The sequence below is a fragment of the Genypterus blacodes genome, unplaced genomic scaffold (assembly GCF_046128005.1).
Source record: "Genypterus blacodes isolate CSIRO-AG114 ecotype Tasmania unplaced genomic scaffold, CSIRO-AGI_Gbla_v1 ptg000043l_1, whole genome shotgun sequence".
NCBI classification, from domain to species: Eukaryota; Metazoa; Chordata; class Actinopteri; order Ophidiiformes; family Ophidiidae; genus Genypterus; species Genypterus blacodes.
The window spans coordinates 470,899-484,316 of NW_027466856.1; the positions used below are offsets into that span (position 1 = coordinate 470,899).

At 47.3% G+C, this 13,418-nt stretch overlaps 1 protein-coding gene across 2 annotated transcripts; it reads left to right on the forward strand.

Moving 5' to 3' along the window:
• Positions 1 to 290: 290 nt before the first annotated feature.
• On the forward strand, positions 291 to 6,867 carry LOC142999289 (uncharacterized). Of its 2 annotated transcripts, none has more exons than XM_076148765.1 (9): positions 291 to 408; positions 2,004 to 2,137; positions 2,223 to 2,650; positions 2,736 to 2,777; positions 2,869 to 2,960; positions 3,047 to 3,241; positions 3,329 to 3,428; positions 5,014 to 6,237; positions 6,335 to 6,867. In XM_076148765.1, exons 2-9 carry the CDS (start codon positions 2,067 to 2,069, stop codon positions 6,340 to 6,342), a joined length of 2,160 nt encoding a protein of 719 aa, XP_076004880.1. In that variant the 5' UTR covers positions 291 to 408; positions 2,004 to 2,066; the 3' UTR covers positions 6,343 to 6,867. The 2 variants fall into 2 exon arrangements, with proteins under 2 accessions (XP_076004880.1, XP_076004881.1); XM_076148766.1 differs by lacking the exon at positions 291 to 408 and adding an exon at positions 1,279 to 1,534.
• Positions 6,868 to 13,418: the final 6,551 nt, after the last annotated feature.

Below are 13,418 nucleotides of genomic sequence, written 5' to 3' on the forward strand. Positions count from 1 at the left end.
GTGCTCTACCTCTGGTTTTGTATGGCAGCACAGAGCAGCAGAGCTATAGAGCATCTATAATGATCAGCTATAATGTCATCAGATCCTAAAGGGACCGGCTTACATGGGCTACAAATTGAATCATAAAGCATTTTGACATAATGTGGTTATGGAAGAGCATGTCTGTACACATACCCCTCCAGGCATTAACACACACTCTTTCTCACACACACACACACACACACACACACAAACACACACAGACTGAGTGACGTCACAGGACTGGGCAGGGCCTGAGGGTGTGGCCGTCTGTCTGTTAAACGGGGATTACATGAGAAAGAACCTGTCTGTGTCTTCATTCTCTCCTCCTGCCACTTTTAAACAACAGGGTGAGAGTTGCATGAGAATGGGACGAAGTCGTGGCTGCAGGTAAGCGTGAAACTGCAACACACACACACACACGCACGCACACACACACACACACTCACACACACACACACACACACAAACACACCTGCTGAGCCTGGAGTGTTTTCATAAAGCGGAGTCATGGGAGAATTTAGAGCGTCGGCCCTTTAAAAGCTCTAATCCCTCTTACTCAAAGAGACGCTGTAAGCTTATTTAGAACAGGGCCTCAGTGCCTGAAGCGTGGCTGAAACAGGCTTCAGCTTACTGCCTGGTTACTGCCTGTGTGTTTACTTCATGGAATATGTGTCTGCGTGAAGATTAGATTAACGTTCATGTTTGATTTTCATGTGTGTACATTTCGTGCTGGGTGTCAAATGTGCAGAGGGACCCGACGCCCTTTTTAGCCTTTGTGACTTAGTGACTGTTATTTATCTATCTATCTGCTGTGGTGTGTGTGTGTGTGTGTGTGTGTGTGTGTGTGTGTGTGTGTGTGTGTGTGTGTGTGTGTGTGTGTGTGCGTGTGTATGACAATGCTGTCAATTACTTTAAATACATGAACTTGTGCATTCCAATAACATCAATTAAAGTCAGCAACACGAAAAAGATGTATTTGAAGTGATTTTTTCTTGAAATACACCAAAAAGGAATTGGAGGAATTGAAGTTATTAATACTTTTAATGTAAATTCAGACTTTGTTTACATCTGTCTTAAGAGAGCATTGAGCTACTACATTAGCTTTAACGAAATGTAGTTTCGCTTGTTCCTGTGTGTGCGCGTGCGTGCGTGTGTGTGTGTGCATGCGTGTGTGTGTGTGTGTGATAGACAGTTACGCACAGCTGCGTGATTGGCTCCGCTGAGCTGTAGCCTTTAAACACACAGGGGCGTCGACCTGAATCAAACTCGAGAGAGTTTCTGTCAACTTCAGTAACTTAACACACGCGAGAGGTGGAGACACGGAGAGGACATAGGACAGAGAAGCGGAGAGAGGACAGAGCCGCGAGGACCAAAGTGTCTTTGTCGCAGGTCTGCGTAATGCGTAAACTTCGCCTGTGTGCGTAACATTTGGGGCTTTTGAGCGTAAATCTCAGAGACGTTTCGCTCGCGCCGCTGATCGCTCGTGGCGCGTGAGGAGGAGACTTGTTCCTAGGTAACCACGAGCTCTTTTGAAAGCCTTTTATCTTTCCTACATGTCCTCCGGGGACAGACTAGACAGGACCGCTGTCAGTCCAACAACAGACGACATTAATTAACTCGTTAAATCGAACTTGGATCAGGACTCAACCCCCTGGGGGTTATGTTTGCAGTTTGACTTCCTTTGAATTCAGGCACTTAAAGCTAGAGATGATCTAGAATCCAGAAGACAACAGAAAATATCCTGAAATTCTGCTCAACAAACAGCAAACAAAGCATCAGGATGGCTGAGTTCCATTTCTGATGCCTTAGTTGTAAAGCCAGATTGTCTTATATAATCTTTAATCATCTTTCAGACCTTCAGACTTCATTCTTGAACTGTTGTAGAGCAGCGCTGAGACATTCCACACGTCCTGACTCTCTCTCACGTCCTGACGAGAAGCTGCAGGACTTTAATAATGTCCAGCTCTGTTTCCGTCCCTCAGGAGTCTCACCTGACGCCGGTCGCCGCCACAGATCCGATAGAGGAGGAGCAGCAGCAGAACCCGATGGAGAGGGACCACACCCTGTCTGTGGTGCTTCCTGGGGGTCTAGAGAAGAACACCACAGTGCCCGGAAGGTGAGAGCTAGGGCTGTTTTTTCACCAAGGTAACAAGTGGACGGGTGTGTGTCCCAGGTTTGATTCCTTCTCCTCCTCTCTTTAGTAAACCAGTGATGGACTTACTGGTGACACTGTGTGCCAGTTACCACCTGAATCCCTCAGACTACACGGTGGAGTTCCTCTCGCACAACAAGAACAACATCAGCTTTAAACCCAACTCTCCCGTCGGCTCGCTTGAGGCCCAGAAGATGGTGCTGAAGCCCCGAGTAGTGGAGGAGAAGGTGAGGAGGCCCTACATGCCCGAGGCCACCGTGCGGCTACTGGTCAACTACAACAAGTCGCACAAGACGGTGGTGCGGGTGAACCCCAGGGTGCCCCTCCACACGCTGCTGCCCGTCGTGTGCGACAAGTGCGAGTTCAACTTGGAGGCCACGGTGCTGCTGAGAGATTTGCAGTCCAGAGAGCCGCTCGACGTGACCAAGACGCTGAATGACCTCGGGCTGAGGGAAGTGTTTGCCAAAGAAGCAACGGGTAAGAACCAGCTGAGGTCAACAAAGATGTCTGCTTCATCGGTACTGGTAAACGAAATGACGCCATTGTTTTGTGCCTCCAACAGCCGACGCACCGGTGGAGCTCATTCCCCCACCGCCACTACAAGGTAACACACAGACACACACGCGCACACACACACGCACAGCTTCTTTCTTCACATACTTTTCCCATACTGGTTATGATCTATGTCTTGGTAGAATTCGTCGACCTGCCAAAGAAAGAGAAGAAACAGAAGGAGAACGTGGGATTCCTCAGTTTGTTCAGGCGAAAGAAGCAGAAACAGGAAATGGTGAGTCGCCGTGTAACAGAGAAGCTAGCGAGTTTCATAGCCCCATCAAAAGACACTTAACCTCATTACCATTTCTGTCTCTGAAGGATGTGGCAAAGAGCCCCCCGTCTTCTCCAGGCCTCGTCGACCAAACGGCCAGCGGCGTGGACCCTCTGGGCGTCCAGTCGCCCAACTCCCCGGGCGTAGACGGGCCCAAGAAGAGGCGAGCTCCCCTGCCACCTATGGGGTCGGCCCAGAGCCTTCCCAACCACCTCGGCAGCTTCCATCTACAGGGACCACAGGTAGGTAGACGGGTGGGACAGTTTGTGAGCTTGGTTGGGTCATGACATGTCCAGATGATGACGTTGTCCCGTCTACGCACTCCACAGAGTTCTGCAGAATCGACCCTGAAGAGGACCAAGAGGAAGGCCCCGCTCCCGCCCTCCGCAAACGCACACCAGGAGCCGTTGCCGCTTGCAGAGGTCCAAGGTAAAACCCTCACTGATCACAAGCCTGACCTCCGTGATGGCAGATTACCTGGATACAAACACTGCACCTTTGTTTGGCCGTACGGGTCGTAGACTGTATGGCATCGAGCGCGATGGTGCCGGTTTAATCCCAATTGACCTTTTACAGTATTTGAGCGCGAATCAAAGTGAGGTGTCTGCCAAATCCGTGGCACGTCAGTCGCTTGTGGAAGGCCGAGAGAGATTGAGACACATCGAGATTTAAATGTCAAAGCAAATCCCATCAAATCGGCGATTTAGCAGAGAAACCTTCAGGGAAATCTACCGGGAACACAGCGCCTTTATCATCCCGAACAATTTAGCCGTGTTCACAGCAATTAAAGTGACCCAGAGGACAAACCAGTCAAATCCCTCCATTGTCTGAGCGTTCATTCCCAGTATGAGCGGGCTGATCTGCTTCCCCCAGCCCAGGCCGCAATGCTTTCATTAGAACATAAGGAGGAAGCTCATCACTTTCTTCAGCACGGCGGCGGCGTCTAGGCTCAGTCCTTGGCCGCAAAAACAAACTCCCGCTCAGGAGTTGCTGAGCTCTGCAGCAGCTTGTCTGTCCTCCTCCACAGGCATTAGATTGGACAGAGGGCTGCTCAGATTGGATTTGGCGTCATTTTTAGATTTTAAGACACTAAAGAAATTTTTCGGGATTTTAATTTCTTATGGAATTAAGTTTAATTTGTCACCTAAACACATCTACTTTAAAGCACAAATAACAAGATTTCCCATTTTTACTTGTGTTTTTCTTGTATTGTTCCATTTTCCAGTATTTAGCAGTTTGATAATTACAATTTTTGGCCTTTATTTCACTTCCTTCATAGATAAAGAAAAGGCATGAATATTCTTTTTTTTCTTTTTTGTTATTTATATAAAAATGCTAAAGATCTTCCGGCTCCGTGGGGTTAAATCCCAGCTTTCTCTCCCTGCTTCCAGACTCTGTGTGACATGACGGGGGTCTCTGGGTCTCTGGGTTTACTCTCCTCTCCACCCCCCCACTCCTCCTCTTCACGGCCCCTCCTCTTCCTCCTGCGGCGGCCTCCTCTTCCTCCTCCCCGTTTCTTGCGGATGCCCCTTCTGTCTCTCCTGTTCTCTCACTCTGTCTATTTGACGGATTCACTCTATTTTATAAATCTGTGACATTTTGTCCCTTTTTGTTTGGTGTGTGTGTGTGTGTGTGTGTGTGTGTGTGTGTGTGTGTGTGTGTGTGTGTGTGTGTGTGTGTGTGTGTGTGTGTGTGTGTGTGTGTGTGTGTGTGTGTGTGTGTGTGTGTGTGTGTGTGTGTGTGTGTGTGTGTGTGTGTGTGTGTGTGTGTGTGTGTGTGTGTGTGTGTGTGTGTGTGTGTGTGTGTGGTTTTATTAATCAGTGTTTTCTCAAAATAAATTACAAATACTTCATTTAACTTAAATATTTTATTGTGGGAGTTTGAATATTGTAAAGAAGATAAATGATCAATATTTTTAGGTTATCCACACTTTTTTATTTATTTTGTTTTGCTGCATGAAATAATAATGAATTAATAAATAATCTTTGCACGTGACTCATTTGATTCTCTGTAGACTGCTTCTCTGGTCAGGAGGATCTGAGAGCAAAAGTTTTACAGAGGCGGACTCATTCATCTTCATCATCGTCGTCTTCATCACCATCAACTTCTTCACCGCAGCCATCAGAGCCTCATTCACCCTCCTCTTCCTCAGTGTCGCTTGTGGCTCGTCTGCGTGAGGCGACGGCCCCGCGTCTGCCCGACGATGAAGACGAAGCTTCGTCGGACGCCCGCCTGGCCCTGGCCAGGATCCTGACCTCCTCCCTGTCCCAAGGTACCTCGGTCAAGCGTTTGAAGTGCTCGGCCGCCTTCCCGAAGTCTAACCCAGACCTGCCGGCTCAGAAGTGTCAGGATGACGGCGGTTTATGTGCACAGTTTGACTCGGTGCTGGAGTGTCACCCCTCTGCTGAGGAAGAGAGGGAGGAGCCTGTGCAGCGGGAGGGGCTGACCACCTTCACTGTGGTTCCTTCGAAGAAACGGAATTCCCACCAGGAAGAAGTCGAGATGGCTCTTGCAGGGCGACAGCTGATATCGGTGGCAAATGACCCGACTGATGGAGCTGAAGCCATGACCGGGAAAGCAGAGGCAGAGAATTCCGAAGCCAGGAACCCTGAAATGGATCTTCAAGAGGTTCGGCATTCCCCAGACGAATCACAGACTGATATTCCTCTGCATGGTTCTCCAGGGATTCCAGACTCCTACGGCCCCACTTCTCCTTCGCCTCCTCCCGCCCCGGACAGTCCAGACAGACAACACTCACATCTCTCTGGAGTCGATGTCGGCCTCGAAACACCTGAAGAAGAGGAGGAAGCTGAGGTTGAAGACAAGTTGCTACTTTCAGACTGCAGTGATGAAGAACCTGCCGGCGATGAAGAGTCCAACACAGAGGAGCTGGACCAAACTGGTTCATCCACAAATGAGAAAACGGTGGAAGAAGAAGAAGAGGACAGTTTCCCTCCTCCTCCTCCACCCATCAGTTTTAATGAAGACATGGGTTCGGAAGTGGACAGAGATAGTCCTACCACTTCTTCTTCTTCTTCTTCTTCTTCACAAAGTCCTACATCAACTGGACAGAGCGACCTGGCCTCGCCCGCTCCACAGTGCTCCACCTTCACAAAGCCGAGAGAAAAGCCCAACGCGCTGGCGTCCCGTTTCGCTCAGGCGGTGGCGCTGGCCGTCCAGAGGTCCCGTGTCCAGAAGCAAGCGGGTCCTCAGGCCCCCAGGTCCACATACCAGTACGGTGAGTGAGCTTGTCTTCCTCGCCCGAGCTGCTCCTCGCCCGTTCTCAAGAGGGATTTGATGTAAACACACACACATGCTCTCCTCCTCTTCCTCAGGTGCCTGAAGAGCTTCCTCACACACCTTCTGAGTTGGGGCGAGGAGGCCCAGAGGACTTGAACCTAAAGGTCAGGGGTTTGATTCCCGAGGAGAGGGAGCAGCTGCTTTGCTTTTACTGGAGATGTTGACAAGCTGGACGCATTTGATACTGAATGTTTTTCAAGTGGACTCTGGGTTTATAAACTCTTGATGTCTAATTTCATTATTTGCTTAATTTTCAAAGATTTAATATAAATATTTTGTTTGTGAGAAGGCCAAATGTACAGGATGAGCGTTCCTCTTTTCCTTATTTGCTTTTAAAGTTATGTGAAGTTGTGCCAAGATGGAAGCGATGTCGAGATGAGAGTTCATCCAACGCAAAAGACAGCAGATGTCACATTCCTCCAGCTCTGTGTCAGAGTGATTTGCCGTGTGGTCAGCAGGTGGCAGCAGAGCGCTGTTATCTGAAAAGAGAAGAACATTTCTCTCGCTGTGAGTTATCAAAGTAACAAATGACTCATAATTGTAAAAGCTGCACTAATAAAAACATTTTAATGCACTCAGCCTCCCTGTGATGAAATTTGTTTTAAACAATGTGAAGCATGATATTAAACGGATGTTAAGTTTTGTCAGACGTTCGCTGAAGGCTGCAGTATCTGTCTGGGGATCTCCGTCGCATTTCAAGGATTCTTTTCACCGCGTTAAAAAAAGCCTCCATGCAATATTTAACACGGACATGACGAGAATTTTCAGCAAACAAAACGGGAAAGAAAAACCCAGTCGGAAGCTTCATGAGTTGTATGCCAAACATCTCAACACCTTCCCGAGTAAACCCGAGTCCACTTTGCTCACATGTGCTCGCTGTTATGTCTTTAACGGAGCGGCACCCTGGGGCGATGCTGCACAGCTATACTTGGGTGCCAAAAGAAACCACACTACTATACGTATCGATCCAGCCGCGGTCTTGGAGGAACGGCGAGGAGCTGTGCGAGGTAGAGACCCAGCCAGAACTGCCCGTGGCTACGGAGCCTTGGTTGCCAGGCCTGGACTGAGTGGGCTCCCTTCAAGACTCTCTCTCACTCTCTCTCGCTCCACCTGAAGAGTGAGAGAAAGAAGGGGGTGGGGGGGGGGGGGGAGAGAGAGTTGGCTGGGGCTTCTGCTGGTGGATGATGGGAGGCGACCTTTGACCCTGTCGTGTTTCCACAGCGCTCCTCCCCAGAGGGGGCGCCCGGCCCTCAAGGGCACAGCCATGTCACACCGCCGTTGTCATGGAGAATGCCATTACCGCCCCGAAGGAAGAGCAACGTCTGACGCCTAAAAAAAAAAAAAAGCGAGAGAGAGAGAGAGAAACACACACATGCGGAGGAGAGACGCTCTTTTCCTGCCCGGAGCGATGATATCCAACGTTAGTGACAACTCTGGCATTCTCCTCTCTGCAGTGAAAGGTTGAGTTTCAACCTGAGCGGCAGCGTGCGGCTCCATCTCATGATTATGCACAGACGAAGCCTCGTTTGAGTCCATGGTACAACATGAAATGCTACTCTGTCGCCCAGGTTTATCATCCGCCGCTTGACACCAGATGCCATCAGCGCCGATTGACCTTTTTGTTGATTATTAGAGGAGCGAATCCACGAGGACGCTTCAGTCGCAGACGGAGATCGCCCGGTTGATCACTATACCTCTTCTAAACCTACACATCTATGCAGAGTGGATCAAATGTGAGCGGCCTGCTGCGCGGACAAACACACACGCACACGCACGCGCACACACACCTCGGATCAATAACGCAGATCTCGGCCCACACAAACGAGCGGTAATGTGCGTTTATCATTTATTTATTCCTTCATCTCTTCATTCATCTCTATTTATTTATCCATCAGATATGCTTGAAGATGCCCGTCGGCTGCTTCCCGAGCCGGAATGTGATTAGAGCGCGGCGAGCAGGCCTGAGGCTGCCGCGGCCGCGTACAGTGGGGCTTCCGTGTGTGTTGTTCGCCTGCTAATATATGTGTGTTTACATGGCGCCAACATGCTAGGATAGAAATAATCAATAGATGAATCACCCAGGGCTGTGTGCTTCTCCGCGGGCAGAGTGCTGCAGCGTAATGCTATTCTCTCCATTCACCTTGGGAACGGCATCCATAAGGCCTCCTCCCCCCCTCTTCCCCACCCCTCCACAAACTGAGCCTAAAACATCCACGGCGCTCCGGGCCCTGCTTGGTAAAGTGATGCAGGGAGAAGCACGGTTTGACCTCTCGCCCCATCCTCCCCAACCCCCACCAATGTTTTGCGCTCGCCTCCCTTTTGCTTTTGGCGGAACGGGAAATCACCCGGTTCCCGCCTCATTGGCGTTGTCAGGATCCCGCTGTAGCGTTCCGGCCGCGTTGTGCTGCTGGTTAACTGGTTCAAATGTTATGGAAATGATATTTACCTCCTGCTTGATCCTGGAGGCGGCGGACGGCTCAGCATTCTTCCCTCCTGGACCAGAGTTGAAAGGCTCAGAGAGACTCAGATGTAAATATGAAATGAGGTACATTTACTCAAATATACAACTATTCTACTTCTACTGTAGTGAACTCAAGAGGGAAATATGACAGGATGATTATTGTTATGTTATTAAAAACTCCTGGTTTCCTCCCACAATAGAGCCGTGAGGTTGACACACGCTCACATACATGTATTCATTCATTGATGTGTTAGTCTGGTGTTGTGGAACAGTGAATCCGCAAAGTTACACAAAAGAAAACTGTATTTCTCTTTAAATTTATTCAAGAATGTTCATTATTTCTTGACACTAAGTCACAAAAGTTGGTGAAAAATGTTGAATCTTGAGTTTTGTTTCTAATAAATATTGATGCATTAATCTGAACTCAAACACCTTTTTTAATACTTTATTTTAAAATTTGATTACTATTCAATGACAAATTGTTTTGTACTTGAGTAGAATTTTGAATGCAGGCTTTTCTACTTTTTACAAGGATCTACAGATGAAAGTACTCACATTTACCCGTTTAAAATGTTCATGTTAAAGAAATACATTTAAAAACAACATTTAAAAACAACTACATTTAAAAACAACTTTCATGGATTTGAGTAAATATCTAAATATCATAAATATCAGCCCTCTGTGTACATTTTTAAATACGTTTTACTGCAAATACTCATTTACTTTTATAGACTTCCAAATTCAGGACTTTTAGTGTAATTTCCCTATATTAGAATTTGTACTTTATGTATCTAAATATGTCTCTTCTCTGTATTTAAGTAGCAATTCAGGCATAAAGGTGTCAACTGATGCTTTTTAAGCACATTTACCAACAGGAAGAGGCTCCAACAGACGTTCCCCCCTGTTGTTCTGTGAACGATGGCGGACGAACCTGGTCTCTCTGTCATTTTTCTTCATTGGTGCCTTATCGCCAAGGCCCTGCGAGGGGCTGGGGAAAAAAAGCTGCTTCTCTCAGTGATGAATGGCTGATGCCTCAGACTCCATCCAGTGACAAACTGACACTGATGCTGCAGTTAATTTGTCAGCGACGGGTCTGCTCCCTTTGATCAAAACAAACGCCCCTGCCCTCTGATTCTATAGGATAAGAACAAACGAGCGCTTTAATGTAAAATAACGCATCTGCTTCATCTCATCACGTCTTTTGACTCCATCACATCACGTTCAATCACTCTAATGATCAACACTGTAATCTTAATTTCCTGTGATCCTTGTAATGACTGCAGTGCTCGTTTATAGCCAACAGGGGGCACAGTAATCCCTATTCCAGATCACTGAGGCGCCCATGTGCTGTGCTTTGATACTGGCGTCCACATGTTAAGTTTTTGCAGGATAAACTCAGTTGTGACTCATTTAGACACACACGTGCACAATCAATATTCAATATAACTTCATCAATCTTCATCAATAATGTATGACTTTGGCCCTGGCGCCTCCCTGTTCCAGCTCAACTCAGTGTTATTTCCAGGCCTCTTGATGGAGCTGCAGCACCCGGGCAGCATTCAGCAAAAAAAAAAAGAAGAGAAAAAAAAAAAAAAAAGAGTTTTATTTTCCTCTTTTCTTTTTGTCTGTCATCATTAATAATTCATCTCTTTTCTCCGATGCTAAAACAACAACAAACAGAACAACAGCTCGGATAATGTATTCAGTCAAAAGCTCATTGTCTGGGGGGGAGGAGGAGAGGGGACAGTGAAATGTGCACTGGAGTGAGACAAGAGAGCACCCCGACAGGGAGAGGCTCAATGTCACTCTGCAGCGTGGCGGGAAGGAAGAAAAACAAACGCCAGAGGGGAAAAAATGTGGAAAAAGAGAGAGAGGAAGATCGAGTTTGTAAGTCATAAAAGCCCAATTAGAGGCATTAGAGTCCTCAAATGGAGGATTACAATGAATAATTTGCGACGGCAATTTTTTCAGGCTGATTGTGCCATTAATGGGTGACAGAATAGGACATATTTTTTGAGAAGGGTGAGCGAAAAAGCTTTCAATGCTGCAAAAAAAAACCTCCACCTCCCCTGACAATAATTCAAGGTTACACATATACGGGTTGCGTTCACGGTTGCGGTTGCGTTCCCAGGCCGCTCGCCGTCTCGCCCCTTGTGATTTCGGGAGGTAGCCCGACCTCAGGCGTCTCCGGCGTGAACTCGCCGCGCCCCGGCTTTCGCATTACGGCACAAACGGATCCTGACTCATCCGGTTTGAACCCATGAAGAAAGCACAATAACAAGGCAAATGAGCCACCATGATTAAGGGTCTGTTACGCCCCTGGATTGGAGGTTATCAGACAATTAGTTACATTTGCCTGCAATATTTTTATGGTTGTCTTCTTCTCTGGATCATGCATAACCCCTGTTACACACCGATGCTTCACTTTTCCCAGTATTTGTAATGAAGCTAAGTATTTCTGCCATTTAAAACGCATTTTCAAGGTGTTTCCGGTCAAACAGACTGGACGAAGCTGCCAGCTCCGCCCAGAAAATGCCCCCGTCCACACACTGCACTGCTCAAACCCTCTGGAGGCCAGAACCTGCGGAACCTGGGGCCCCGCAAACAATACTTCCTCTTTTTGTTCCTGGGCGTTTTGTTGTCGGGGGGGAAGGTTTGCTGAGGATGCAGAAGCTTCACCCTGAATGATCTCAGCTCTGCGGCAGGAAACAAACGGGTCGCGAGGCCGCTTTGGTGATTAGCGAGCTGGGTGACGTCTCTCAATGTCAATGTACAATGTCTTCCTCTTTGTCTTCTTCTTCTTCACTGTTGTTGGAGTTGTTAAAGTAGGCATGATATTTATATTTGCTGAATGTTTAATGTCTCAGTTGATTTTCTTGTCATTTAGGGCTCCGTTTTGAAAGCTGTGTAATTCTTTAATGAGCAGAAACACTACTTCTGTCTGTTGCTGAAGCATCGGTGAAAACAGACAGTCTCCTCTCTAAAAGAAGCCCACTTTTCCCTTTAAATCTCATCCTAATGCCTCAAGTTATGACCTACACACTGAAATAGAGCTTCACAGCCTGCGAGACGAGGGAGGTAGAGCTGTAACCGGGCTGCGAGAAATGAATACAAACTTCTCACCATCAAACCTGCACAGCGTAGATTAAATACAGTAACCAGTCAAAGTTCTGTACATGTGCAGTTTCTCCGCCTGTATTGTTTCTCAGTTGGAAAGCAGAGAGCGAGAGAGAGAGAGAGAGAGAGAGAGAGAGAGAGAGACGCAGGAAACAAAGATTTGGCAGGAATCCATTTCAGGCCGGATCGAAGCACAGGCGCTGTTCGATTCCAGAGGGGAAACGATCAAAGCCGAGCACAATTAAAGACGTCTCTCACCTTACGTCTTCCTGAATGGACGTCTCTGCGTGTCTCCAAACCCGAGCTGAATCTCGTCCAACATCTATTCAAAGCTCATTGTACTGGACACGCATCATAAATAATCTTTTCATCCTCGTTCTCGCTTGCTCGCTCGCTGGGTTTTGAATGTGTGAAGGTTTCCTCCTGGAATGCGTCTCACACACACATGCGTCTCTCCTTTTCTTATCCGGCGTGTTGTGTTTGTTTGGGGCCCGTCTCTCCGCTGCCATGACCGAGTTTGGAGGTGGTGGGTTCAGAGCCCGAGAGCGAATAAAGTGAGAGAGAAAAACACGACTCGGCTTTAAACTTGCTGCCATTCTTTAGGGAGAAGGAATGTGTTGATTTGTTGAAATAAAAAAGTAAAGCAAACACGTCCAGGGCAGCGCTATTATCAGGTGCTCAGCCGCCTTCCAGCTCCGGCTCTTTATTGAGCCTAAAGGAAGCTTTAACCTCGCCGCCATCCAACTCACCATAAACAAACATGAACCCGACACACAGCAGGAGGCGGCTCGGGCCCATTCTGAGTCTCTTATTGTTCGTGGAAAATGTCCGTCTCAGCCGTGAAGGCTTTTTAAAAAACCTGCTCGACTTTCTGTGGAATCTTCTCTAAAGTGACGACACTCACATAGGCTCTGGAAGGATATTATAACTGGAAAGGTTGTTTAGCTGAGAAAAAGCTCGCTCCTGTTCCATTAAAAAGCGGATAATAGCACAAAAAGATTCAATTTGAAAATAAAATGCTACAAAATGGACATTTTTCCTGCTTATTTAAGTTAAAGGGTCATTGCTTTGTATGTGAGTGTGTATGTGCAAGTGAGTGTGTGTGGAGCCTGGAGCACATGTGACTTTGGGAGAAAACAAAGATGGCTGCCGATGAGAAGTTATGCTAGCTGTTTGACTTCTCTGCTATGAAAGAAATGGAGACAAAAAAACGATGAAGCGGTGAGTAGAAAGAGTCCAAACTGTTTCTGAATGTAAGACTTATTCCTTTTTAGTAGGTTAGTTACTTTACTTTATTTGTCAGACGCTCTCTGAAATACACTGTAAACACAATCCCATCCTAACCAAACATATTTGCTAACTGCAGCTGCTAGCTGCAAATGTCAGCAGTTTGTTCCTCGTCTCTCGTGCTTCCTTACGTTGAATCCTCTGTAAAGTAGAAACTTAATCTGGCAAACGGAAACACGACTGAACTACTCTGAACTCTCTTTTTGGCAACTGAGTGAAAATCTCTCAAAGAGAGAGAGAGAGAGAGAGAGAGA

What these genes read in the sequence shown, in the direction of transcription:
- LOC142999289 (XM_076148765.1), top strand. Translation starts at nt 2,067, where the DNA reads ATGGAGAGGGACCACACCCTGTCTGTGGTGCTTCCTGGGGGTCTAGAG. An exon ending in GTTTGCCAAAGAAGCAACGG is followed by an intron (nt 2,651 to 2,735) that starts GTAAGAACCAGC and finishes TGCCTCCAACAG; the next exon opens with CCGACGCACCGGTGGAGCTC. An exon ending in TCCATCTACAGGGACCACAG is followed by an intron (nt 3,242 to 3,328) that starts GTAGGTAGACGG and finishes CGCACTCCACAG; the next exon opens with AGTTCTGCAGAATCGACCCT.